The sequence below is a fragment of the Amphiura filiformis genome, chromosome 6, assembly GCF_039555335.1.
Source record: "Amphiura filiformis chromosome 6, Afil_fr2py, whole genome shotgun sequence".
In the NCBI taxonomy this organism is placed as follows: Eukaryota; Metazoa; Echinodermata; class Ophiuroidea; order Amphilepidida; family Amphiuridae; genus Amphiura; species Amphiura filiformis.
Window position 1 is genome coordinate 72690297 of NC_092633.1, and position 27942 is coordinate 72718238.

Below are 27942 nucleotides of genomic sequence, written 5' to 3' on the forward strand. Positions count from 1 at the left end.
AACAGCAATCACACATGTCTACCTGTGCTTATTTCTTACTTTAAAAAGAAGTTTGTGTTTTGTTTATTTTTACTCTACAGACTATACTAGACATGAAGAGAAATGAATTTTATGAGCTGCCAAACTGGAAGCAAATCGACATGAAGAAACGTGCCAGTTTGTTTTGATGACGGTGCCATATCTCTAACAATAACTGCGAGACAAGATCGGACAATTATTGTTTTAATAAGAATAATTCTAATGTGCAATCTAAAGCAAATAAGGTCACAATGTAATGATTTTATATTCTACTTTTTTTGCATTGTTATCGTTGAATCATATAATGCAATAATGGCTATTAATTGTCAGGAAATTGAGGATATTTGTGCAACCAAATATATTAGGACCTCTTTTGCAAGTAATTGACCAAGATGCCTTGTTTTGTATCCAATTTCCTAGAATTTGTATCGATGTTTGATACATTTAAGTATGTGCATCTCGATAGGGTAAAGCTTATTAGTATAGGTACAGTCAGTCCACTCTGAAGTACAAAGTACCGACATGGACGCACACATTGTGCTGACTTTGAAGGTACGCATACCTGCAGCCGAGACGCAACACTGCACACTGTTTACGCGATGTATACGCGCACATTGTTACTTTGTACTTCAGAGTGGACAAACTGTATGCTGGATATGTTGGTTATGGAGGGGCACTCTTAAACATATCACTTCTGGCTTGAAAGTTTTTCTCGGCATAATGTTTGAGTCGAACAGAGTAGAGGAAGATGGCCTTTGACCTTTGACCTTGCCATAGAAAGAAAATTACCAAGTTGCATTCTTGAAAGGAAACGAGAAGTGAAGTTTTTATTTCTTGTTGTCAGTAAAGATGTCTGCAAAAAATACTATGCTTCACTTTTGTTTCCTTGAGGAATGGGCATACGATCATATTGCTTTGATATGATGTAAGTTTCTATGATGCAGCTGCTTTACTTAAGTACCAATGTGCCGTGTTTGTGAACAAGACTCACTTTGACTTCAGGAAGTTTGAATTACACACACAGACTCACGAGCATAGCATATGAGTCATCCCGTTGAGGGGCCTCAAGCCCAATTATGGGGGCAATGGCTTTTGTTTCAGGAATTTAGAATGGAATTTTTAAATTTTTCACTTTCACATGTATGACAAAAGAGCAAATAAATCTAGAGAGTGATTACAACTAACCTATATACTCTGTCAGTCAAATGTGAATATTGTAGGATGATTTTGTTGTATTGATTGAATCCAATAATGATATAATATAGTACTGCAAATAACAACTCATCCGCTCTTCCACTTGTATAAACATTTTAATAATAATTGAAATATTTGTGTAGATATATTTATTGTTACTGTTTATGAATACTATCGGAATTCTGTTAGAATTCATGTTTGTACACAGATGCATGACCGTGCCACATTTTAATAACAGTCACATGTTTCTTACCAGATCACAAAGTGACCTTGGAATTTTGAACTTTGACCCCTGAACCTTTGTCCCTGTTTGAGGAATTTGTGTGAATTTGTGTGATTTGTTATACATGTATCCTTCAGCCTTGTTTTATATAAAATTTAAAACTGAAGAGAGATGAATATAGTGTGGGAATTCTCATTTATATGAACAACATCTCAGTGATCAGAATGGCCATTTGAATAAGTAGAAAGGTAATTAAATAAACCTCAGAATTGTCATATATTGCTATTTGTAAGCTAAGATGTGCTGTGTTTGAAAATGTTTTTCCTTTATAGCTGAATTCAATGACCAGTTGCTAGTAATGAATATTTGATTATTGATCAATATTGATGAGCAAGAAGCTCATGTTGAGTGATCAATTATTCATCATTAGCAACTCAACTTTTGATTTGGTTTGAAAGGTTTTACTAGATGACTGTATAACTGCATCTCAAAATGTTGTTTTTGCCTTATCCTAAATATGTTGCTCAAACATGCACTGTTTGTATTACGGTAATTATCATCTAAAAAAACCCAATTATTTCAGGGAACTGAAGACCTTTTAAGTAGCTTTGTTGTTTTTAAGTGGGTTCAAATTGTACAAATGTCAATAATTTTCATATGTGAACCCATGACTTAAAAACAGCAAAACTTGCTGAACTAAAAATAAGCCAACCAATCTGTGTCATCTTCTAATAAATTCACAATTAGGTAAACACTGCCATTGCATGCATGGAACTGCCATGTAATAACTCAGTTAATAATGTTGCTGTTTATTTTTCACACAAATGCGAAAAAAGCAAGCTAAGTGACTGTATGTTATTCTATATATATTTATTACTATTAAAGTATTGTGTGTGATGTGGCATGCTTTCGCTAAGCTGCTGAATTCCTAGCTCATGGTGCACATTTCTATTTAACTTGCCTCGTTTATTTTTGTTATAAAGTGTAATCTTTTTGTACGCATCAAAAGTGACCTGGTTTGATTCACTTGATCTAGTGGTGACAAAAATGAAGTTATAAATAGGCAGCAAACTTAAGCAAAAGAAATTGTACCATGATAATGTTTGTAATTTCACAGTTAAGTTTACAGAACTTTTGGGTATTCCTTACTTGGAAGTTGTATTTACAAGAGCAAATTAATGTTAGATACATCTCAATTTTAAATGTCTGACATTAGATCAGGTGATTAGATATGGGTCCAATTAATTATCAAAGTGTGATGCCAATTAACCTATTTACAATTAATTCAGGGTATACCTGGGCTCAGTACAAACACATGGTCAAATGAACACTAGTTCAAAACTTGGGTACAAACTTGTTCGCTGAGTACTTAGAGACCAGTACAAGTACTACTCAAGTTTAAATACTGTTAGTACTCAAGTGATTCATTTAGCACATTGTTTTAGTTTTTGAAGAAGAGCTGTGACATTGAAGCATAGCATTGTATACCTACATGCCCATACCTTCATGCTATGCAAAAATTAAGAATATGAAAAGGTTCATTTTTTACCTAATAGCCAGAAACTGATTAACCCTTATGCCTTAGGTGGGTTTTTTTTATGTTGCCCATATGTTGGCCCACGGAGACACACAGGTGGGTGGGGGTTAGCAACATATTACAGCACCCTCCACAGCCACTATACCCATAGATTACCTGTAAGACACACAGTTCAAAAGATGTCCCACACATTAATATCAACCTAAATTAGTTCCTAAACTTTGCATATGTTTGTTAGTCAGAGCTTTTCCTTCAATTATAAAATGTGTGTTCTGTGAAACAAAGATGAGCATGAAAAAAAACATGGTCTAGTACTTAACCCAATGTTAAAAACAGAGTAAATAAACATAATTAAGACAAAAAACTATATTGTTGTCTTTTCTTCCAAGCCCTAGCATGCTCAATTTGGTGGCAAGGAATTTGATGTGCTGTATTTTAAAATAAATATATTGCGTCTTCCTTTTTTGTTTGTTTGTTATATATTTAAATAATAATTATTTAAATATTTATATAGAGAGAGTATGTAGATTTTAGCTTTTCTGTCTTGTATAAATTACTTGTAGTGTACTATATGTTCTTTTCCATGTAGATTGTGTGGGTATAATATTGCTGAAAGAGAAAGAATAATGCAAATAAGATCATCTTATCTTGTTATCAATAATTATGATATTTATCTAGCTATTCTTAGACCTATTTTGTTCTTATTTTAACATAACAGCTCTATTGGTAAAACTTGTTGTCATTTTGTTGTGCCTTGAAATGATTATGTAGTGTTGACAATATCAAATGAATGAACAGACTGTGTCATTTTAGATGCACACATAATTACATGCATCCGCTGCATCAGGTATGTGTCCAGTAAGTTCTGTGTACACATGGTTCAGTGGCAGGAAAACAAGCCTTCGTTCGCCATGCTGTGTTCTTTCATTTGATATTATTACTTTAGCATAATAATTACAGCATAATGCTATATGTCTAGTGTAGTCAGTGACATGCAACAAGGCCTTGGTGTATATCTATGCAGTGTCATTAACCTGATGTATGTGTACGACAGAGCTTTGAGTGAAAACCCATGATTTGAAGCTTGAAATTCACTCTGACAACCCCCGACTGCACTTGGCATAAAACCTTACAATAAAGGGAACCCAAATAGCATAGTACCAGTGGTACAGGTCACTTAACTTTACACATTCACCAGTAATAAAGATCAGACTTACGTTGGATATTGTAATACGCTTCCCAGATAGAATATGTAGTTCAACATGTAGGTCCAAATTAAAATCTTTTTGTTATACTTATATATCGTGTAGAAGGCACTACAATGTTTATTTGTGATTTTTTCTGACTACAAAGCTTATGTCATATATTATATATTTTAATTATTTAAAAAAATTGCATTTAATACTATTATTCATTGAATATACATATGAGAAGCTTAAAAAGCGTAGAGTGATGATTAATCATAAACAGTAAGGTGTGCTCAGTCGGGTTTGATGTAAATGGAGATTTTTGTATTTTTTATTAAGTGCAAAGTTCTGTTATGGACTTTTTCTTTAAGTTCAAGTTCAAAGATATGTTAAAAGGCAAATCATGTTCAACTCACATATTAAACTTACACGTCAATGTGCCCAAAGTGCCAATACGCATGAAAAACTAGAATGGAAAGAAACATATTTCTTTGTAAACTTTCTGTTAAGTTGAGAGCGATGTGAAATACATTTGACATGAATGATACCTTTCATGTGGCATGCTGAGATGAATCATAGACCCTGAAGTCTTTTTCAGGTTCTATGGATGAATGATACCTGTCATGGGGCATGCTGGGAGGCTAAATAAGTGGACAGTTTCAAGTTGGCAATGTTATTTTGGCATTTATTTAAGAGTAAACATCCCAGGAGTGTAACTGATTTTCAAAGTTGTTGGCACTAAATATTTACCAGTGTTTTTATTCAGCAGGTCAGTAATTTACAAATACAGAATAAAAATGTGACTTTTTATAATTCTTTCTAGCCAATTCAGTATGACAACTAAATATAAGAGTATTATGAACATACAATCAAAAATACTGATTTTATTTAAAGGAATTTATTGTCAAAATAATGATCAGAGTATGAGCGCATGTGAGAGGTTTGAAGCTTGTGAAAATATATATAAATTGTATAAAAAAGCTTAAAAATGTGTTATATTGTGAAAGCATTGATTTCAGTGTTTTATACTTAGAGATTTGTATTTGTTAACAGTATATTATGACGAGGAATCACATAAGCACTGTTAATTGTTTTTAAATGATTATAGCAAATGATACTTCTTATTGAAATGTCTTTGTAATAAAATTGCACTGTTATATTAGTACAACACTGTGTCGTGCCTCATATTTCACTGCTTCTCGCATCATCTAGTTAATGGATACTGTTACCTGCACATCATATCACAAATTGGGAGCGGGTGCGGTGGGAAAGGTCTCCATTCCCTCCACTGAAGGAAAACTGGGTAAAAAATGATGTAAAAAAACCTGAAATTCCCTCGACTGGTTGTGATCCCCCTTACTGTTGGACAAAAAGAGAGGAGGGGTTCATGGCACCTCTCCCTCTTTTTACATTTTTGCATATATGCTGCCAGATATGGTAACAAGTCACTTTCTCCAAGTCCAAAGTCCAACTTTCAAGTCATCTCAACAAACACAAGAATATTTTAATTTTTTTTAAATTGTCCAGTCAGTTGAATAGCATTCAAATAATGTTGGGCTATATAAAGATAAAATGTTACAACACATTTTTTATCAAAAAAACACTACCTAAATGTTCTTATCATGTTAACTGTGTTAAAACTATATTTTATTTTTACAGAGAAGCAACATGGTGTGATGGTTGGGGTAGAATAAAATTTGAAATAAAAAAACTATAGAGACATCAAGAGACTTAGTGATCACTATAGTGTGGGGTGTGTCCGTAGATTGCTCCAGGTTCATAAAATTTGGTGTCCGCCTCTTCCGTGGCAAGACAAAAAATGTCAAGGTCACTTTGGGGTCATCCGGGGTCAAATTTCCATAGCAGGTTTATGAAATTTGGTGGGAGCAACTTGTAGGTAGGTCTATATGAAAGGTGGTTGGAACGATAATGACTCTGAACAAATTGCTCGCAACTGGTATCTCCTGATTAAATTATCAATCGCCCAAACCAGTGATCGCAAAAGCAGGAAAGACTAGTGGTTCGAAAACTGCTTTGTTTTTAAGTTACCTGAACTTGTACAGAAAGATACTCAAAAGGGTGTTAAGGTGAGGGGTCATCATGGGTCCAAATATCCACAAATACTAACAATTGGTCAAAATACTTCCTGTGGGAAGGACCAAGTGGGGTATCAAGGACAATAAGGTCAAAGGTCATCACCCATGGGTCGTGTACATCATTTTTATGAATTTTCGGAAAATGAAGATGAGAATTAGTGACTGTAATTGTGTCTGTGGGCAGTAGCGTAGCTTGGATTTTTGTCAGGGGGAATCCATGTTGAGGGGCAGGGCCCAACTTAGTCCTCAGTACTGATAATGAAGAAGAGAAGGGATAAAAAGATAGAGAGAGAGAGAAAGAGAGAGTAAAAATCACATGGCTGTGGGGAGGGACTCAATCAGCCCACCCAATTATTTCAGTAAGGAGGGTTCTGAAAGTGAAGCAATAAACATGACTTCCGGAGCCCTCCTTACTGAAATAATTGGGTGGGCTGATTGAGTCCCTCCCCACAGCCATATGATTTTTACTCTCTCTCTCTCTCTATCTTTTTATCCCTTCTCTTCTTTTAGGACCTAGGGGTCAATTTTTATGACCCCCCTATCAGCCATGATCAAGGGCAAAACATTTTACGATCCCCTATCTTGGGCCTAAAATTTGTATGACTTTAATAATTTTATAACCCCCCTATTTTGGGTATTAAAAAATTATAACCCCCTATATTTGGTCTAAAAATCCTATGACCCCCCATGACTCCCCCCTCCCCCCCCCCCTTCCGAAGAAAATGACAGCCCCCTAAAGTGGAGCGTACGGGCCTGGGCTTGACTGAAATGTTTAGTATCCCAATAAATTGGAACGTTTAACAGTGTGGTGTGCCCCTTGGCTAGCTATGCCCGGGTAGCTATGGGCCTGGGCTTGACTCTAACAGTGTGGTGTGCACTTGCCCAACAAATTGTTTGTCTATGTTTAGGGGCCAGATTAATTTTTTTTAAATGTGTATTTTTTGATGTACTGTTGCATAAATGAATCATTAAAACATACGTAAAAAAAAAAAAATAATAAAATTGCACTACATAGGCCTATGGCTTCAATTCAGGCTTTACTTTATAAAATGTTCCCCAAGAAGACATGTGTAACATCATGCATGACATAGGGGCCTAAATAACATTACATTTTCAAGATACCAGAAAAGTCTTTCAATTGATGTAAAAGGAAAAACATTTATACCAAAAACATTTCATACGTTTGAACATCAACTAAATGCATATCATGATTAATAACATATTTTTATTTATCAAAATTGACTACCATGGGGGGACCCCAGTCAGAACTCTTGCCCCCCCGCTATTTCCCCAGAAACCCCCTCTGAAATTCACTTTGCCCCCTAATTCCCTCCGAAAAAAAAATTCCTGGCGCCACCACTGCCACCTTGGCTATCATTTTCTTCGGAAATTTACAAGTCGGCGTAAATAAAATTGCGACCCCCGCACCATTTTGGCAACAAAAATTTTATGACCCCCACCACACCGATACACCAAGGCTAAGGGGCTGTGCAATAATTATGAGCCGGGGTAACATTTTGAACGCCCCCCATCGGCCTGCCAAAATGCGCTTGCCTCCCCTCTCGGCCCGCCAAAAAATCTTTGCCCCCCCCCCTTTACACATGCCAATTTAAATGGTCTAGATAGGCGATTGAAGTTGCGGAAGTAGCGAGCAGGAAAACTTTTTCACAGCATTTCCGTACTGTTTTCCTAAGCGTTTTATTTAAAAGGCACCCCATCAATGTTTTCCAAAAATGTCTCTCCCCAACCCCCCCCCCAATTTTACCCTCCCAGGGCTCATAAATTCAATTGCACAGCGGCCTAGAAATCATCTGTGGTCATCTTGTGACTCCCTACATTTTGGTCATCAAAGATTTTATGACACCCCTATTTTTCTTTCCACAAATTTATGACCCCCAGTATATTTGTGACACCCCCCCTGCCACTTCCGAAGCAGCCCCTACTTTTCTACATGGTGGTCTAGGAGCATAATTTGGGGGCAGAACCACACAGATGCAAATAAGTTAAAGCACTGCGTTCACTTCCGGGTTACGATTTCCGCTGTGGAAAGGTGCGAACGTAAATTTCTTGAATAAAAAGTTTCAGAAAGAAAATCAAGCGGTTGCTCAACCATAAATCTACGAGTATCCCAGTATATCACTTTACACAGCTCAATATATAACATATCAGGATGCAGAATGTGATAAATACGGTGAAAGGGAGAGCTTTGGGAGTAGCCGAATTTTTAACCCCAGTGCTGAAGGTAAGCTTACAACATACCATGTTGACTTATACCTGATCTCATGTACCAATACCTTGTGTATTGGTACATGATTCGGCGGGTATACTTCAGCAATAGCGAATTAGTGGTCGTTTTTTACTCTTTTCAAAGCGTCACATGTACACCAAATACAGCCCCCGAAATGGTCTACTTTTAGCGTGCCTTAACTCCGAAACAGTTTAGTCAAAGTTAAAATGCGATCCCCAACCCTTTGCTTACCTTGGACGAATTTGCAGTATTTTCCGCTAGCTCCGTGTTGGAAAATGTCCGGTACTTGCCCGGTACAAACATAGAAATGGCCACATTTGCTTCAGTCCTGGTATGAATATTTCTTCCGTAATCCAATGGTTCCAACGTGGGCATCACGATTATAGTCTCCTACACAACCAGATTGTGTCGGCCTGACGCTCGTCGATCCTAAAAGTGAGGACAGCGTGAGCTCTTACCTGCGTAAAAGTCTGTTCGACAAAGGCAATAAGGATGATTGACAGCGCCGTTCATTGGGCGGAGCCATTACGGCATGACAGCAGACAGGTTGCGCTGTTCTCTGACCTTGACTGTTCGTCACGTAGACATACCGTGACCTGGGTATAATTATACACGTATGTTATATATTTGGTTGGGTTCATGAAGAAACACACTTGAAGTCATGATGTACAATCTATTATGTTTTATTCTACTAAGCTACAAGCCTTGCATTCAGCTAGAAAGTCAGGTTCAGAGTGAGAGTTGACACCTAAGCAGCTTTGCCTCTATACTGTATTTGTGCATAGCTAGCATAAAGTTCATAACTAGGACTAGGTCAATGTCCGAACTAGGTCAAGTTCTCTGTCAGGCTACTAATTGATTTATACACTTGTTTGTTTCTAAGATGAAGGTCTTTAGCAGAAGTTATTACATTCCTCCCTTCTAAGTTTGAAAGTACACATTTTATATAAACCAGATGTTTCTTTTTTTCCAAAACAAAGTTGACCTTAATTTTATAATTTGGTTTCTAGGTTGGTTTGCAATTTAGCAAATAATATGGCAACTACAGATGCATTTTGAAAAACACAAAAATGAAATAACTTTCAAATAAAATTGCCTACTATAACTACTTCTAAAATTTAGCTTTTGAGATGAACAATCATTGTTAACATAATTCTTATTTTCTCACCACCAAAGTTAACAGATTTCCACTAACAGATGTCCACAATTTTATGTTAGCTTCATACTCAACTCAATTCAAATTTAGCTAATTTTATGATAAAGCATATATATGATGATATACAAAGCATATTTTGTTTTAACATAATACTTTATAATCAATAGTTCCATGGTCAAATTCAAGTCCAAGATCATTATCCATAAAAATAGTTCCAAGATCAGTATCCATAAAAATAGTTCCAAAAGTTATAAGTCCAGGCGTTTTGGGGGATGGCGTTCACGTAATGGATACCGGCGTTCAGAAGACGCGGATTGTTCTGGCATGATTATCGCGGGTGCGACTGTTGGCGTTGCGGGTGTTGGTACGGGTGGTACAACTGAAGAAGTTTTAGTGGGAGGCACTGAGTGAGTACCTCGGGTATTGTTATGTTACTTGCCCTTGGTATACAGGGTCGTCAAGTTGCTTTGGCCATCCATAAGCTGTATACTCCCATGCGCGAGACAACACAGGGTCACGTTGGGTAGCTGCCCCCACTTCAGCAGCTTCCACAGGCAATTCACCAACAAGCGAAACATTGAAAAGTGCTTCCTCATTGCTAGGATCACTCACATCCTGGGGTAATCGAGACAAACAGTCCGCGTTACTGTGTGCTGATGTATTGCGATATTCAATATCGTACTGATATGCTGATAATATCAAAGCCCACCGCTGTAACCTTTGGGCTGCGAGCGTCGGTACTGCATTCTTTGGACCCAAGATTGTGAGAAGCGGTTGATGATCAGTAATCAGTGTAAATTGTCGACCATACAAGTACAGGTGAAACTTTTTCACTCCAAAAATCAGCGACAATGCTTCTTTCTGTGACTGTGCATAATTCTTTTCACTTTTGGTAAGCGTACGCGAAGCAAAGGCTATAGGACGTTCAGTCCCATCTTCCATGATATGCGATAATACGGCACCGATGCCATATTGAGATGCATCACAGGCTAATCTCAGTGGACGATTCACATCATAGTGTGTCAATACCGTGTCAGACATCAGCTTTTCCTTGGCTGCTTTGAAAGCTTGATCACATTCAGGTGTCCACTTGTAGGGAACATTGTTACACAAAAGCTTATTCAGTGGATGAATTAGCTCACTCAAGTTAGGAATAAACTTGGCATAATATTGAAGCATTCCAAGGAAAGACCGCAACTGGTGTACATTTTGAGGAGTAGGTGCTTCTGCGATTCCCTGAACCTTTTCAGGTGTAGCTGCGATTCCTCTGTCACTGATAATGTGACCCAGATATTTCACTTGCGTTTGCATGAAATGACACTTTGCCTGCTTTAGACGTATTCCATGTTCCTCCAATCGCGATAGTACAGCTTCCAACCGTTGTAAATGTTCCTCTTCCGACTTTCCCGAAATCAAAATATCATCAATGAAACACATGACTCCATCAAGTCCCTGTAGGATTTGTTCCATTGCGTTCTGGAATACACTAGGTGCACTGGCAACTCCAAATGCTAGCCTTGTATATTGGAATAACCCTCGGTGGGTATTTACAGTTAAGTATTTCTTGGAGTCGGGGTCAAGCTGCATTTGCTGATATGCTTGTGACATGTCCAGGGTAGAGAAAATTTTCCCTCCAGCGAAGCGTTGCAAACATGTCCTGGGGATTAGGTAGTGGATATTTGTCCACTTCTATTTCACTATTTATTGTTACCTTATAGTCCCCACAAATCCTCAGCGATTTATCTGCTTTGGGAATTACCACAATTGGGGCTGCCCATTCTGCGTGCGATACTGGCTCCAATATGCCTTCCTCCAACAAGCGATCAATCTCCTTTTCTACCGAATCGCTGAAGTGAATATGGCACAGGTCGCGCTTTGTGAAACTTGGGACGAGCATTTGGCTTGACATGCAGTTTGGCTGTATGATGCTTCATGGTTCCTAATCCCGGTTGGAACACAGCTTTATGTTTGTTTAACACTTCCTGCACACTTGATCGTGATGATGGCACTGACGTTGCATATGTCGCAAAAATCTCTTTCCAATTCAAGCGTATGACTTTGAGCCAATTTCTACCCAACACAGGTGGTTGACCAGTTACCCTAGCTACCACTAAGGGTAATTTCACTATTTGCGAGCGATAAGTCACTGTCACTTCCCCCTGACCGACAACAGGTAACCTGCCACCTCCATAGGTGGAGAAATTGCTTTCACATTTGCTCAGTTTGACATGTGATAACGTTGCATTGAATACATCTTGCGGTATGATGGACATGGCTGCTCCAGTATCAACTTCCATTGGAATAGCTTTTCCATCTATGCCCACAGTCACCATTATAGGGTCTGAGCTGTTTGATCCAGGCAAATTGTGAATTCCAAGAGTGTGGAGATAGTTACAGGTTTCATTATTATCTTCCACCTCCTCCATGCTTTGCTCATCAACATAATTAGTTCCTGAAGTTTGTTTCTTTCTACATACTTTAGCCAAGTGTCCTACCTTTTGCAATAGTTACACTTGTAAGTTTTATACTTGCAGACATTGGCATTGTGATGTTCACCACAGCGATAACAGGTAGTTCCTTGATGATTTGGTTTACTGTTCATACTTGTTGGCGGTTTATGCTGACTCCAGGGTTGCGGTTGACCACGATTTCGGTTGAATCGTTTAGGTGTGGAATGTACTTTATTCACATTTCCACCCTTGTGGAGCATATCTGTGTCTTTCGATGCTGCTTCTGATGCTACGGCAATGTTAATTGCTTTTTGAAGATCTAAGTCGTCTTCTGTCAAACATTTCCTCTGAATGTTTTCTGCACGAAGCCCACAAACAAGGCGATCACGAAGGGCTTGATTTAGAAAATCTCCAAATTCGCAAGTGGTTGAAAGTCGCCTTAGCTCCGCAACATATTCTCGGATTGACTCTGTAGGCTGTTGATCCCGTTTGTAAAATTTAAAACGTTCAGCAATTCTCAGTGGTGCTGGTGCCAAGTGATCCGTTAACAATTTAACTAATTCATCAAATGTTTTGGTAGCTGGATCTGTTGGTGCTGTCAAACTCCTAAGAAGTTTGTATACCGTTGGCCCAACAAGGCTGATGAGAGCTGCCACCTTCTTGTTATTTTCCACACCGTTCACAATAAGAAATTGCTGAAAAGCGTTCCATATCGATTTCCAGTCCTCCATACTACTGTCAAATTGACCCATTTGTCCTATCATGTAGCCAGCCATGGCCATGATGAACTTTATAGTACAGAACTATACTGGTAAATCAAGTCTTTATTAGCTGAAACTTCTTGGCACCAAACAAAACTGGTTGTCAAGTCGAAAGTTGTAGTTAATAGGTTGACACATCCTCGTCGCCACTGTTATATATTTGGTTGGGTTCATGAAGAAACACACTTGAAGTCATGATGTACAATCTACTATATGTTTTATTCTACTAAGCTACAAGCCTTGCATTCAGCTAGAAAGTCAGGTTCAGAGTGAGAGTTGACACCTAAGCAGCTTTGCCTCTATACTGTATTTGTGCATAGCTAGCATAAAGTTCATAACTAGGACTAGGTCAATGTCCGAACTAGGTCAAGTTCTCTGTCAGGCTACTAATTGATTTATACACTTGTTTGTTTCTAAGATGAAGGTCTTTAGCAGAAGTTATTACAACGTACAAAGCTGGGGGGGATGCGACTGCGGCCGCCATTTTGACACGCGGTATCTACTCTTCAGAAAAATTACTTTTGGTGACGTTTTATATCAAACAATTTTCGATAACGGATTTCTACTAGGATTTCAATTTTTTATTAATGAAGGTGCATGTAGTTTTGAGGAATAACACGGGATGTTTCGTGTTTTATTTCAACTGGTGGTGTAGGAAGGTGAGTGAATTCGTGAATGAGGCCGGGATTGAGGTTTCGTTGCTTCAGCGATCCGATAGTAGGATCTGAAACGTAGGCTAAAATGTCTAATGACGCCATGTTTACATGAAAACATTAGCTGTTGCGAGGTCAGTGTCGTTGAATTAGTTACCTAAATTCCTTTCAGGATATTCTGATTTCACTTATTTATGATGTGTACGAAAATTCACCATATAAACTCAAAAGTGTGAATGCAAGCTGTTATTGCTGACAATAGAAACATTGTTGCAAAGTCATTAAAAACAGGTATGTATTACAGACGTTCTTTGGCCGAAACGAGATACAGGCCAGTTAGGCAGTCTAATGTTGACTGTTGTACACAATGAATATTATGATACTAAACTTCTACAGAACTTTTAAGTTATTATAATATTTTGCAGTAAACCTTTCACAATAGCATATTTTATTATATATGACACACCACTAAAGTTAATTCTTTATTACTTCCGTGGTCCGGGCTTATTCTGAGTAAGACTAGGCCTATTTTCTGTCGGTCAGACATCCGGGCTATCTCTAGTCTCGGGCCCAAGCTGCATGTGGCTCACGGTTTGTTGTGAACAACAGAAACCGGCTGTGAAGGAGGCTACATAGCGATGTTGCTGGAGTGACATTCAATTTCGGAAAAAGCGACACTCGACCATGGAATTTAATTTTAAGTTTGTCAGTATATAACGGTAAATCAAGTAAGTTTCTTTCACTCTGAAGACTTAGAAACGGTTGTTTGATTCCACTGACTATTTTCGATCGAAATTTACATTACACCAATGACAGAAATCATCAACAAAAATCGAATCAGGGACTTGTTAGCCTCTTGTTTTCGCTCGAACATCATCAACCGGAAGTGACGTGACACGGACCGACAGAATTGACTCGGTCCAACATCCGGGCTATCTCTAGTCTCAGGCCCAAACTGTATGTGGCTCATGGTTTGTTATGAACAACAGAAACCGGCTGTGAAGGAGGCTACATAGCGATGTTGTTGGAGTGACATTCAATTTCGGAAAAAACAACACTCGACCATGGTCATGGAATTTAATTTTAAGTTTGTCAGTATAAACGGTAAATCAGGTAAGTTTCTTCCACTCAGAAGACTTAGAAACGGTTGTTTGATTCCACTGACTATTTGCGATCGAAATTTACATAACACCAATGACAGAAATCATCAACAAAAATCTAATGTTTTCACTCGACCGTGAGTCGCATCATCAACCGGAAGTGACGTGGCACGGACCGACAGAATATTACACTTGTGCTGAGCGCCAAATTGGTCACTTACCGCTCACTGTTCAAAATGTGACATCTACACCAATTACAGTCCCTGAAATGGTCTACTTTTTAGCCGACCTCAATTCCAAAACATTTAGTGATAGTTCATACATACTCGTTATATAACAGCATGCGTGATTGGTCGATAGGCGGGCATAAACAACGTTTATGCCCGGTGTTCGGTCATAAACAAGCGCAGCGAGAACTGATGGACGCTTTCGCGAGTAGGATATTACTGGCGTCTATGTTCGCGAGCTATTTACATAAGCAAAAGCGAGTGATGTACGCGATGTTAGCTCGCGTCCAAGCACGATGGACTGAGCAAGTAAACATTTTCTTACAATTAGCGATGGAGAAACTGTTAAAAAATGATAAGGAACTGGTAGTTTTTAGTTTAAAATGATGGTATTTTTAGTTTTGGAGGGAAATAACAGCAAGCAGAATGTTGCGTATGTATGTATGTTGCGTAAATAACCCCTAATTTAAAATGCGATCCCCAACCCTTTGGTTTAATACATTTGGACGAATTTGTAGAAATCTCCGCGTCTGTCTGAAATTCCCCGGTACAAACATCAAAAATGTCGCATTTCTCAGTCCCGGTGATGAATACTATATCCGCATCGCTGTTTACTCAGCAGCCATTCACACATGAATATATGCATATCTCTGACCCCAAGGTCAAACATGTGGAGTTGATTCCAACCAATCCACCGATTGTGACCATGTGGTCGGTTTCATGAAAATTTAATAAGCAGCTTGATACTGACGTCATATCTGAAGTGACCAGGAGGCAGCAGCTACCATTTTGGTCAACTGAACTCGACTCGTGCATTCTTTTGGTTGACATAAATCGAACAAAATTTTCAATAACGGGTAATAGTAGAATTTCAATTTTTTTTGGTAAAATTTTTGTTTTTGGAAACTTAGATGTTTGTTTCAACTGATGATGTAGGATTGCAAGAGATTTCCTTGTTTGAGTGATAGTACATGTAGGATACGGGAAGTAGCCTCACATAGGCTAATGACCTGCTCTGACGTCTCAATTCACGCGGAATTATTTGTACCTGCTTACCCGACAGCAATACCCAAGCGTATTGCTGTATGGAACCAGACATACATGTAGTCCGAGCTGTGCGCCAAGCATAGACGAGCGTACACACAGAAGAAATAAACAATCGCGCTGATTGGCTGATCAACAGACTTGACAACAAGCCGGTTGACCCATTGGTCGTCGGCGGGGCACGTAGTAGGCGACCTTGTCACTTCTACGTGATCGCAATTCACCAGCGCATACTTGGAACACGGAAGTAATAAAAAATTAACTTTATCACGTGACATGATGCACTTTTCCGTACGGAAGGCCATGGGAAAGAAAGTTTCAGATTTGCGTCCGGCTGTTTTTCAAATCTCAGGTGGCCGTTTTCATTATTCATTATTTTATTATTTGATTCCTATTCAACCAACTGCACACGGTATCATGATGACATGTCCCCTTCCTATTCTCTTGGTCGGGGCCACGTCACATCCATTCATGCATTGGAGTGAAAACAACTTATCGCATATTTTATTTGCAGAGAGTCGAACCTGGCATAATAGTGTGATAGCTTGTGATACACTCCAGAGTTCAGTGAATGCAAATGTTGTTTTCACTCCAGTGCTATTGTCAGCCGGTTCATGCCCGGATGTCCAACCGACAGAATACAAGTCAACACATCGCGGGAGAGAGCACCGCTTGACAAGTGCAATATCGGGTGGATACGTTTTAACACATTACTTGAAGTGGATATCGCAGCCGGCGTGTAAACACGTTGCACATGGAGCAGATCTTGTACTGCCACTGGTATCGTCCAAAGTGCGTCGGAGGGGTGCAGAGGTATTGGCGCGTTACCGGATGATTCGCACATCATGGATCACCTGGAAGATCATAATATTCTTGTTGATAACCAACATGGTTTTCGGGCCAAGTATTCAACAGAGACCCAGTTAATTCTGACATTGAATGATCTGACAAAAAGTATGGAAGAGGGAGAAACTGTGCACAGATGGCTATTCTAGATTTCGAAAAAGCATTCGATTAAGTGCCACACAAACGTCTGCTTAGATGTCTGCTTCTACGGAATCAGAGAGAATCTGCAAAAATAGATAAGGCACTTTTTAACAGAAAGAACTCAAAGAGTTGTTTGCGATGGGGTCACATTTGAAACCAAGGTGGTTACTTTCAGCGTACCACAAGGTACAGTCACAGGACCACTTGATTTTCTGATCTATATAAATGATCTTCCAAATAACCTTGCAAACAAGGCAAGAATGTTTGCGGATGACTGTGTCATATACACAGTGGCAAAAACACAGCAGGACCTTCAAACTCTTCAAGATGACTTGCGCAAGCTTGAAGAAATGCAGAATAGATGGGAATGTCTTTCAATGCAACAAAATGCTTCAGGGCAATTCCATGTTAAAATGACATTTTTTCAAAAATATGAACTTTGCAATTGGCAATGATTGATGATATATTTTGATTATACACCCTTTCAAGTTAACAAAACAGAAATTTTCAAATGAATATCAGCTGCAGTATTTTTTTTTCATTGATTTGAAGGATTTAATGTATTTTCCTACATTTTGTTAATAGCAGATAGTCAAAAGTAATTTTTTTTTCTCATTAATATATGGAACAAAAACAATTCTTTTTTGTGATAGTGTTGTTTGATACATAATTTGTCAAAATAAAAAATAAAAAATTAGGAAGCTGTGTTGGTACATGTAATGGTCAGGATGGCACGGCAAGTTGTATAATGTTAAGCATGTAACGCGAGTCACAAAAAAAGAACAACTTTTAATGCAGTAAAAATCTAAAGGGTTATAAATGTTCCCTTTCATTTTCCTCCTGGTTTGGGTCATAACTCATAATTATTTCATAAGGCTTTTGGTTTGCTACAATTGTACCACCAGAGACAGACTATTCAAAATGGTACGCTGAGTCACAATGTAACGCTTGAGTCACGATATTGTAACACGAGTCACACATATTATACAGCTCTCTATACAGTAGGGCTAGAAAATAATCCATAAATAATCACTAAAACTTTTCCCTCCCACTTTTACCCTCCCCAGGACTCATAATTATTGTACATTTGTACATCACTTAACAAATTGCAGGACTGGAAATCATTTTTGTCCCCATCTGTGAATTCAAATTTACAATTTGACTTTCCATTATAAACACCCATTATAAACACCCACTACCACCATTCCACCTCAGTTTCTCCACCCAACCCCAGAATAGAAGGTCATGTTTAAAGTTGAATTCCACAATATAAATTAAATAGAGCATGTTTAGAGCTTTCAAATTGGGCTGTGTTATCAAATAGTGAGTGTAACGCGAGTCACACACTAAGTTGGCCATTTTAAAAATACCAAACTCAAATGTATTTAATGTTTGCTTCTGTAGTATAGCTGCAGTAAAAGGTATATAATTACCTAGTGGTATCAACTTTTGTGTGCAGCTTCTTGTTTGAGGAGAAAGATTGAAAAAGTAAAAGCTCAATTTGGAAGGGGTAATTTTAGTAACAAAAGTCACAACCACATTTTTGCCAATAAATGTTACATCGTTACAGAGTTATTCACAAATTACAAGTTTACGTGATTTGATACATGTAAAGAGAAGATGAATTAATCAAGTCTGAGGAATGTGTTCCACATTGATCAGCGACAGCCTTTTATATTTTGCTACTAGGGGCTCTGCAATAAGCAGACCTCCCCTCTCAGCCTGCCATAAATTGCTTGATCCTCTTCTCAGCCTGCCAAAAAAATCCTTACCCCTCTTTGCACATATGGAAAATTTTTAGGAACCCAGTGCCTCCAAACCCCAAAATCTAAAGTTGCAATTTTAACGATTCGATTGTGCCTGTTACACTGTGTGCTTTATTGATCGGCCTGTGGTGCTTGTGTACAACACAACGATGCATCCCATTGAAAATCGTTGAAATTGCAACTTTTAATTTTGGGGTTTGAGAGTTTGGAGGCGCATGTCGTGGTCAATTCTTGTTAAATTTTTACGAACAGGGTGTCAAGTGAGAAAGCAAAGTCCAATTAACAAAATGTATATTTCAGAATAATCCAAAATGATCAGGTTGTTGAACAGCAGTGATGACTATAACTGACAAGTTTCTTTTTGTGCCTGGTGTATATGAATGTTTCCATACAGTTTTTCAATGCATTTTATGTAATAAATGTATATGAAAATTGTATTCTTATTCAAATTGCCAGTTTTTTAATTTCCATCATTAGCCCCCATTACCACCACACCACCACCCCACCCCAGAGGAGAGCGTCCTTTTTAATGCTGAACTACAGTATTTTTATAGTGCTAAAGTAAAACTGACCACAATGGAAATGAAATTGAGCGTGTTTAAAGCTTTCGAAGTGGGACCATGTAATCAAAATAGTGAGCGTAATGCGAGTCACGTAACGCGAGTCACGTAACGCGAGTCACGTAACGCTTGAGTCACGTGAACGCGAGTCACGTAACGTGAGTCACGCACCAATTTAGTGAAAGTTGGCCATTTTAAAAATACCAATCTCAAATATACTTGGTGTTTGTTTCTGTAATACAGCTGAGATATAAGGTAATTACTTAGTGGTATAAACTTTTGTCTGCAGCTGTTTGTTTGAGGAGAAATATTGAACAAGTAAAAGCCTAATTTTGAAGGTGTAATTTTTCGTAACGCGAGTCACAATCACATTTTTTGCTATAATTGTTTCATCTTGTTATTTACAAAATTAAAGTTTATGTGATTTGATACATTGGGTCAGTAAGTACATGTGGAGAGAAGATGAATAAACCAACTCCTTGTTCAATTGTATTTAATATATGACATTGAATGTGCTGATTTTATCAAAAATGTAACGCGAGTAACATGGAATTGCCCTTCAAGCAACAAGCAACAAGAAGCAACCTCCGGATATGGATCATACTTTCTGCCAGCAAAAACTGCAAGAAGTATCATCACACCCATACCTGGGAATAGAATAGCTTATAATTGGAATACACAGAGGAAAAACACAATTTCTAAAGCAAACAGGGTGCTTGGTTGTCTCAGAAGAAACCTATGGTTCTGCACCAAGGAAGTTGAAGAAACTGCATATATATCAACCCGAAGCCGTGCAGCGTAAGGCAGCCAGATTTTGCATGGCGGACTTTAAGCAAAGAAGTAGTGTGACCAAGATGATTCAGGGGTTAGGATGGGATTTATTGGAAGACAGGACTAGCAATGATGTATAAGATAACAAACAATATGGTGGGCATAAACAAGAACGACCATATGGAGCTGATAAAAGAAAAAAGAACCAGGAAGAAGAACAGCAGCAACTATAAACCAATCTATGCAAGACACATACAAGTACAGCTATTTTCCAAGAACAATTAGGGAGTGGAAAGCAACAGGAGAAGAAACAATCAAGGCAAGCACAATTGACAACTTAAAGAACCGGCTCAACAATGCAACCAAACAGAACAATTAGATAGAAACACGCACCATATATCCACGGCCATGACCCAAAAGTGCAGTTTAGTGATCTGTTTCTACCGACTCAACCAAGAAGAAGAAGATTCATTGTGACTTTTGATGACTGCAAAAATGCGTTTGTACTAGTCCATTTCTACCTACAATACGTACATATTTTTTATATTATGTAATTACACAAATAATAAAATTTTTCTGAAATAATGAGTTTTTCATATGGGAGGTTTGGAGCATGCGGACGGTGAAGAAAATCTGAAACTTTCATTCCCATGGCCTAAACAGGAAAACGTGCATCACATCGTGGCATGATGATGTACATGTACACTGTGTTGCACTTTTTTCGTAAAAAATAGTGGCGTATGATGGCATGATACGCCACTATATGATGTACCGTACTTTTTCCTGTTTATGGAAAAATGCATCACATTGTGGCGTATCGTGTACTATTGATTATACGCCACTATGTGATACCCTGTTCACACTGACAATACTGACGTATAATTTTGGAATTGTTTTTTTTATCCATCAAAGCTAATATTTTAAAGTAAAAATAGTACAAGAATGTGCTTTGAACACTTAAGAAGAGTTTTCATACAGTGAATTTGAAATTACTGCAAAAACAAGAACACAACCTTATACTAATATTAACATTTTTCTCCAAAATGCACTTTACAGTTTTCCTTTATATGATACATCACTATGTGATGAACCCAATGTTTTGACAAGTCACTGATACTGAATACATTACCTGTTATCCAGGAATCCAAGTTTCGTGAGACTGGAGTGGTAACCCCAGAAGAGTTTATAGCTGCTGGTGATCATCTGGTCCATCACTGTCCCACATGGAAATGGTCTGAGGGTGATTCAACTAAAACTAAACCATATCTGCCCAAGGAAAAACAATTTTTGGTCACCAAAAATGGTAAGCTGTAGGCCTATATAATAATTTAGGCATATTGTTTCATACCTTGCTCAACATGGTTTGTTGTACCGAGTATTCTCTCTTATTAAAGCATCCTCAAATAAATGCCTGTTCGCCATTTTTTTTCATCTAAACTGTTCCATAAGTACTGAAAATGCCATACAGTACTGTACTTTCGAACGTTCAATTGCCTATTTCACGTTATCCATGTGTGTGTCCACTGTTTTCAACAGTGTTTACTGTAATTTGTTCCTTGTTGTTTGTGGAGCACTGCATCACTGCCAGATGACGTTAAAATATGGTACGGTAGTACTTACTATTTTGTTGAAGAGAGTCACTTATTTGCTGCTTACTTATCTAAATTTTTCATCTCATTACAAAATCAAATAGCTATTTTAATCAAGCACATCCTGAACATAAAACAACATACCACATTGTGTAAGTTTTAAAACCATATATGTGGCACGGTCAGGTCCATAGAGACCAAAGGCGGCAAATTTGAAATTGAGATAAAGGCAAAAATAAGTAGTAAAAAAACAAGAAAATACATAAGAAAATACACATCACAAAACCTCAGAACTTTAGAACCAAGTATGCTGGACCTTTGATGTTTTCAGTATATGATAGCCTAATGTTTGATAAGGTAATAATTATAGTAAATCAATTTTCAAAAATTCCTCCTTTGGCCCCAGGAAGCAGATTGTGTTACATGTGTTTGAGGATGATTTGAATATCGTACCAATGTTTTCATTTATACATTTTGTTTTTCAGTTCCTTGCTATAAAAGATGTAAACAAATGGAATACCAAGATGACAATGAAGCTATCATTGAGGAAGATGATGAGGATGGTGGATGGGTTGATACACATCATAATCTTGGTGAGAACTTATATCATACTAGCAGTCACATTAATCAAGAAACAGTTTGGGCTATGCCAGTTGAAATCTATGAAAGACATGATCTTAATCTTTCACACACGGAGTGTGAATATCAAATGGGGTTACCTGAATTCCATGTGAAATATGCACTCTCTGTGTGAGAGAGATTTTAATCTCTTAAAAGGTCATGTCTTCCAATAGGGTGAAAAAGATTAGAAATGTTATTATTCCGGTTTTAGCGGGAATTCCGTTTTTCTTTCTTCTTTCTAAGTTACGAGGGAAAATATCAGATTTTCATGGCTGTCTGGCAAAAAAAAATTAACAACAGCTTATAGGCCTAAATTAAAAACTGGAGACTAAGGCAGCTTCATGGACCACCTACCTGTGCCGCTGCTCTTGCTCCTCGAATGTTATCACCAGTGTTTTAGTTTTCTTGTTTTTAGCAAAGAATGAGTGACATCTCTGATAGATTTCACCAGGAATAGACCATTTCTGTCAATTTAAGTGATTTTAACTAGTAGCAATTTGATCATAGTATCCTAGCAACTCCTGATTAATATAATGGGGCTAATCATTTTTTTCCCGATAGAGAGATTGAAAAAATCCTCTGTTCTAAGAGTCAGAGGGAGGTCATTGGACATAAGTTAACCCTTTGTCATGATGCTGTTCCATCTTGATGTATTCCTTGATGTCTTATATTTTGTTGTTTACATGATATAGATTCTGGAGCAGGTTTAAGTGAATCCATTACAGAAATGAAAATCGGAACCAAGGGAGGAGCAGCTGCTAGAACACCAGCAGAGGATGATGATGATGATGATGAAGATGACGATGAAGAAGCTGAAGATATGGAAGGTAGGAACAGCAAACCAGCAATTCCATTTCAAAGTTTCATTATTCAAAATGTTGATGGGAGAAACTCTTATGAAGTAATAACCTTGGGAAAGACGAATGAAATAATTGAAAAAAAAGCAAACACTCTCAGAGCATAGGTTGGTTTACTGATTGATCCATTCACCTCTCACTACTGTGGCCTGCAGTTTGATTCCCTGCAGTGCTGTATTCACTCTATGTGAAATGAATCCAGGGCTGAAAGAAGTATCTTTTTATAACATTTTGTTTGTCTTCTTTACAGCTTATGAACAAAGTGGAATGCTTGAAGCAGAAGATGAAGTAAGTCACAGTACTCAATACAAGCAATTTAACGGTCTGCAAGAACTTTCTTTAAAATCTAAAAAGATATTGCTGTGGTCACAGAGCATGGACCTAGCCATACTGATGAGATCAGAATGAATAAACTCCATTATCCATATTCAGTATGGTTTTATAAACTGACCACTTAAGTTCAGGCCACACAAGTCACAGTAGCATGTGTTTCATTCATTAAAATTAATTAATTGTCAACCACAGTAAGTTGTCAATATCCAGCATACATTACTCAATTGTTCACAGAGAATATCATAAAAAATGGTCTGTATTATTTTTTTGACAGCCCAATACTTACATTCTAGGATTCTCTGATGAATATAATGAATACACCAATTTATTCATCATTATTACTGTCTTAACAGGCAACACTGGACACTTCCAAGTTAGACAAAGAGGGTGAAGGTGCATCAGGAGGGGCATCAGGTGGAGACAGTGGAATTCTACAAACAAGAACTTATGATTTAAATATTACATATGACAAATACTACCAGACTCCAAGATTGTGGTTATACGGGTATGATGAGGTGAGCTCAGCCCCTTTATCTTTATCGACATCAAGCTTTCAAAATAAAATATGAACTCCAGAGTCCCAAAAAATGAAACAGAAATTGTGTACATGTGGTAAAATGGTAAATCATTGTACTCATTTTCTGGAAAATGTGTAATATTCTTGGAAGTACCCCTATATTGTGGACTTGTGCTCCTATTTTAAGATATGAATATGTGACTGGAGGAAAGGATGCTTATTTTGGCAGAACAAGTATCCCAGTCGATATATGCTTGGGCACAAATGTCAGGCGATCTGAACATGTGGTAGTAGTCAATTCAATAGCAGGGCTGTCAACTGTCAAGCATTCATGAGTCAGTGTGAGTCGCAATGCATTGGGGCACTTTCTCACACTCTCAGGCCAGGGTAGTAAAATCCTACGCATGGTCAATATGTAGTTTGAGAAATGTTTAAGTCCCTAGGCCCACCTCACTTTTTAGATTCTTTGAGTGCCCAGGTGACAAAAGTCAGGGGCCAACACTCAACAATTGACAGTCTTTGTCAGCAAACAATATATCCGTCCTGGCGTGTACCTGTTTGACAATATCGCACTCCAAGCAGTTCCGAAATATTAACAGCCCTGCAATAGTGCAAATATAATTGCTATGCAATGTTTTGAGCTGCAGCTAGCAGCCAACCCAGCAGGTTTTGTGCCCTAGCAGATATGTTTACTTGGTGGGGTAGAAGACTGGGAATACATGTTAATAGAAATAGGACTAAGCTTATAAATGAATTTAAACAACTTATTTTGGCTAGTACTAATGAAAGGAGGTGTGTGTTGGTAACAACATTAGCATCCTGCTGAAATGACTGGTCACAAAAACACAATGAAATACTGAAGAACCTCATTACTAATCTTTAAATAGATCATGACTTGATTGCTTTTTCTTTTCTTTAGAATCGTAAACCGCTAACAGTGGAACAAATGTATGAAGATATTAGTCAAGATCACGCTAAGAAGACAGTCACAGTAGAAACTCATCCTCACTTGCCAGTCACCATGTGTTCTGTACATCCATGCAGGTAAATCAGCAATAGTTTGTATCAGGTTGCCAAGTGTTTCAAATAAAACTGTATTGCATACTCATCTTGTGTAGAATTTCATGAGCCAGGCCGGATTTACCTTTTTAGGGCCCTGGGCCAGGCCAAAATTTGGAGGCCCCGAACTCACCATGAGGAAGACTTGTACACTCAAGTGGCCAATGCTTGGTTTAGGTATCAACGGTGGCGGCAAGAGCATTACAATTTAGGTGGAGATGAGCATAGATTTTAGTAGGACATTTGTGCGTGTGAAGCGCGTGAAAAAATGTCAATTTAGCCCCAAATGAAGGTGAATTTTGCTATATAACTGGCCAGTGCACGCGAAGCAAAATTGTGCAATTTTGGTCCAAAAGATGGTGTTTTTCAGGGTAAACAGAAAGATGCAAGGGCAATTTTGGGGGGCCCAGGCCCATATTGCCCAATGGTAAATCTGGCCCTGTTCATGAGTTTCCGCAGTGTCAAGCAGCAACCCACTAGTACTATAATGCAATAAATTTGAACAAAAAAAATTAAAAAACCTTGCCTCTCTTCATTAGAGGCTGTGAAATAAAGGTATGTTTTTTTGTCTATTAGCATATTTCTTTGTTATATGCCCATTCTGTTGAAAATGTGTTTCTGTATGCTCGTGCTGTTGAAAATGAATTTGTTAAATTTGATTTAAATTTTGAATATTTTGCAGACATGCAGATGTTATGAAGAAGATCATCAATACTGTTGCAGATGGTGGTGGTGAATTAGGTGTTCATCTGTATCCTTTATTATATTAAGCAAAAACAGGTAGAATGCGGGCTACAGGGTCTTTTAAAATAGTATTTTTCACCCTGATGTGGCACTGACATCAACATGTTGAGACAGCTGTTTAGTGCGTGTATTATATGAGGTGTCTCTAAACATGTGTGTGTATGCTAGCACTTTGAGCGAATGCTGAAGACTTGAAGTTGCCCCCGGTGAAATGTGCACTGACGTCACTGCCACATCGGGGTGACAAACGGTATAGTATCATTACATACCACAAATTTTCAAAGACATTCCAATATCAGACAAGGGTGAAAATAAGTGGGAGACGGGAGCCGTTTAGCCCCCAGAAACCCTGAAATGGCCCCTGGTCCCATCTAAATTTAAGCTGACCAGGGGACACTTTTCTTCAGCAACTGGCCCCTGGTCACTACACCCAAAAATTCAATCCCATATCCATTAATGCATGATGAACTTATTCAGAACAAATATTGGCCCCTTGTTGATTAGAAGTGGCCCCTGGTTCCATATTGAATGAAGTGAACCAGGGGCCATTTTGTGTAAAAAGGAGCCCCTGGTTCATCATAGACAACTTATGAATTTTTATCAGTTGTTTTACAACAAAGATCTTGTGTTGGGCAAGTGAAAGAAAAGAGATATTGGTCATGTGAAAATCATGAGAATATTATGAAAGCTGTGATAGAGATGGATGAATACTAATCATTGTGAGACACCCTAGTTTACTGGTCTGTATTTAGATTTTTCGAAACTGGCTTTCTCCTGTTTTCTAGTAGTATATTTTGTGTCGAAAAATCTGAAGGGGTGGGGGAGAATGGGAGTTTTATATTCCTCTTCTGGGGATAAATCAATCAATCGTTGTGCACAAAAACAGTGAAGCATGATGCCATATTTTGTTGATTTATGAGTTCAGGCTTTCTGGTTCTCAACCCTTTATTTCACATAGTTATTTGCTATATTCATCATTTGACAAACATAGAAAAGATGACTGCGCCCATAATATCTATTTTTTAGCTGTGCTGCAAGAAATTTTAATTATGAAATTGGATTAGGGTAGTGCGTAGCTTGAGAAATGAAATCAAATGTTAGTGCTTGTTGTTATTGTTTTGTTTTAAATTGCATAAATACAGAACCCTTTGTAGAAAAGTAATTTATAATAATTGAAGCGATTTTTCCTTAACAGCATCTTTCCAGATATCTACTGATATTCCTCAAATTTGTGCAAGCTGTTATCCCTACTATAGAGTACGATTACACCAGACATTTTACAATGTGATCATTCCAGCCAACAACAAGCCAGCCAACTCAGCCATGCATCCACATTATAAACAAATGCTAGCAAGGCCTATCGATGTAGTCATGTGTGTTAATCATCAGCTTCGTGAGCACTGCTGACTATGTAAAAGCTGTGTAAAAACAAAGGGATTTGAATCGATGAATCAACTCTGGCAATATATTTGCCAGAATCAATTCCGATTCCCTTAAAACTGTGTATATTCCACTGAGCATATCAACAAGAATCGGTTCTATTTTGCAAAACTACTATCTTGAATTTGGATTGGTGCATACTTTGGTTGTCAATTACAAGTGACCAATTTTCAGCCAATTACCACATTTACTTTTTTATTTTACATAAAAAATTTCAATCATGTGCTTCAAGAGTATGATGTGAGCCAAGTTACCTTGAAGCCCTTATCAGTTGGATTGGGGTGTGTAATTCTAAACTGATAAAGATGCTAAGACTTGCTTGTACCGCAGGTGTCGCCACCACTGAGAAGATAATATTATAATCTTTTTGACTGTTCAAGGAAATAGACTTACTGCTGTCACTGAATGAGCACACCATAGCACTTATGACTTTCATGATCTCATTATCATCCATTTTTAACCAAATTAATAACAATAAAAGATGATTATTTTGAACATGATCGTACTCATGATTTTTCACAGCTTTAGGGTCATTGATCTACTTGTGAGTTCCACAAGAGTGACCTGAGTTCCACAAGAGTGACCTTGGTTGGCAACTTTCTACTATGGCTTACACTCAACATTACTGGCCTACACTCAACATTACTTAGCAGCAGCCAGATCAACAGGTTATCATATCATCAGAAATGCCAACTAGATACCTAGAGTGACCTTAAAGAGCTATTTTATGTTTTATATGAAATTTGAATATAATGATGGTCAGCTCATCATGTAATTATGTCTATTTCTTTCCAATTAAGTGTA

The 27942-nt window shown here is 37.9% G+C and overlaps 2 protein-coding genes across 2 annotated transcripts in view; both read left to right on the plus strand.

Annotated features, from left to right (window-relative positions):
* Positions 1-5327, plus strand: part of LOC140155990 (uncharacterized) — a 188152-nt gene extending 182825 nt beyond the window's left edge. Inside the window, 1 exon segment of the mRNA XM_072179045.1 lies at positions 81-5327. Within this exon segment, the coding sequence (XP_072035146.1) occupies positions 81-167 (87 nt within the window). The 3' untranslated portion in view covers positions 168-5327.
* Positions 5328-8289: 2962 nt separating this feature from the next.
* LOC140155991 (ubiquitin-like-conjugating enzyme ATG3) lies at positions 8290-27703 on the plus strand. The gene is made up of 9 exons (XM_072179046.1): positions 8290-8497; positions 21119-21281; positions 22053-22160; positions 22881-23015; positions 23296-23333; positions 23732-23893; positions 24815-24939; positions 25637-25705; positions 26905-27703. Exons 1-9 carry the CDS (start codon positions 8426-8428, stop codon positions 26984-26986), a joined length of 954 nt encoding a protein of 317 aa, XP_072035147.1. The 5' UTR covers positions 8290-8425; the 3' UTR covers positions 26987-27703.
* The last annotated feature ends 239 nt before the right edge of the window (positions 27704-27942 follow it).

What these genes read in the sequence shown, in the direction of transcription:
- LOC140155991 (XM_072179046.1), top strand. Translation starts at nt 8,426, where the DNA reads ATGCAGAATGTGATAAATACGGTGAAAGGGAGAGCTTTGGGAGTAGCC. An exon ending in TTTTAACCCCAGTGCTGAAG is followed by an intron (nt 8,498 to 21,118) that starts GTAAGCTTACAA and finishes CCTGTTATCCAG; the next exon opens with GAATCCAAGTTTCGTGAGAC. An exon ending in TGATACACATCATAATCTTG is followed by an intron (nt 22,161 to 22,880) that starts GTGAGAACTTAT and finishes TACATGATATAG; the next exon opens with ATTCTGGAGCAGGTTTAAGT.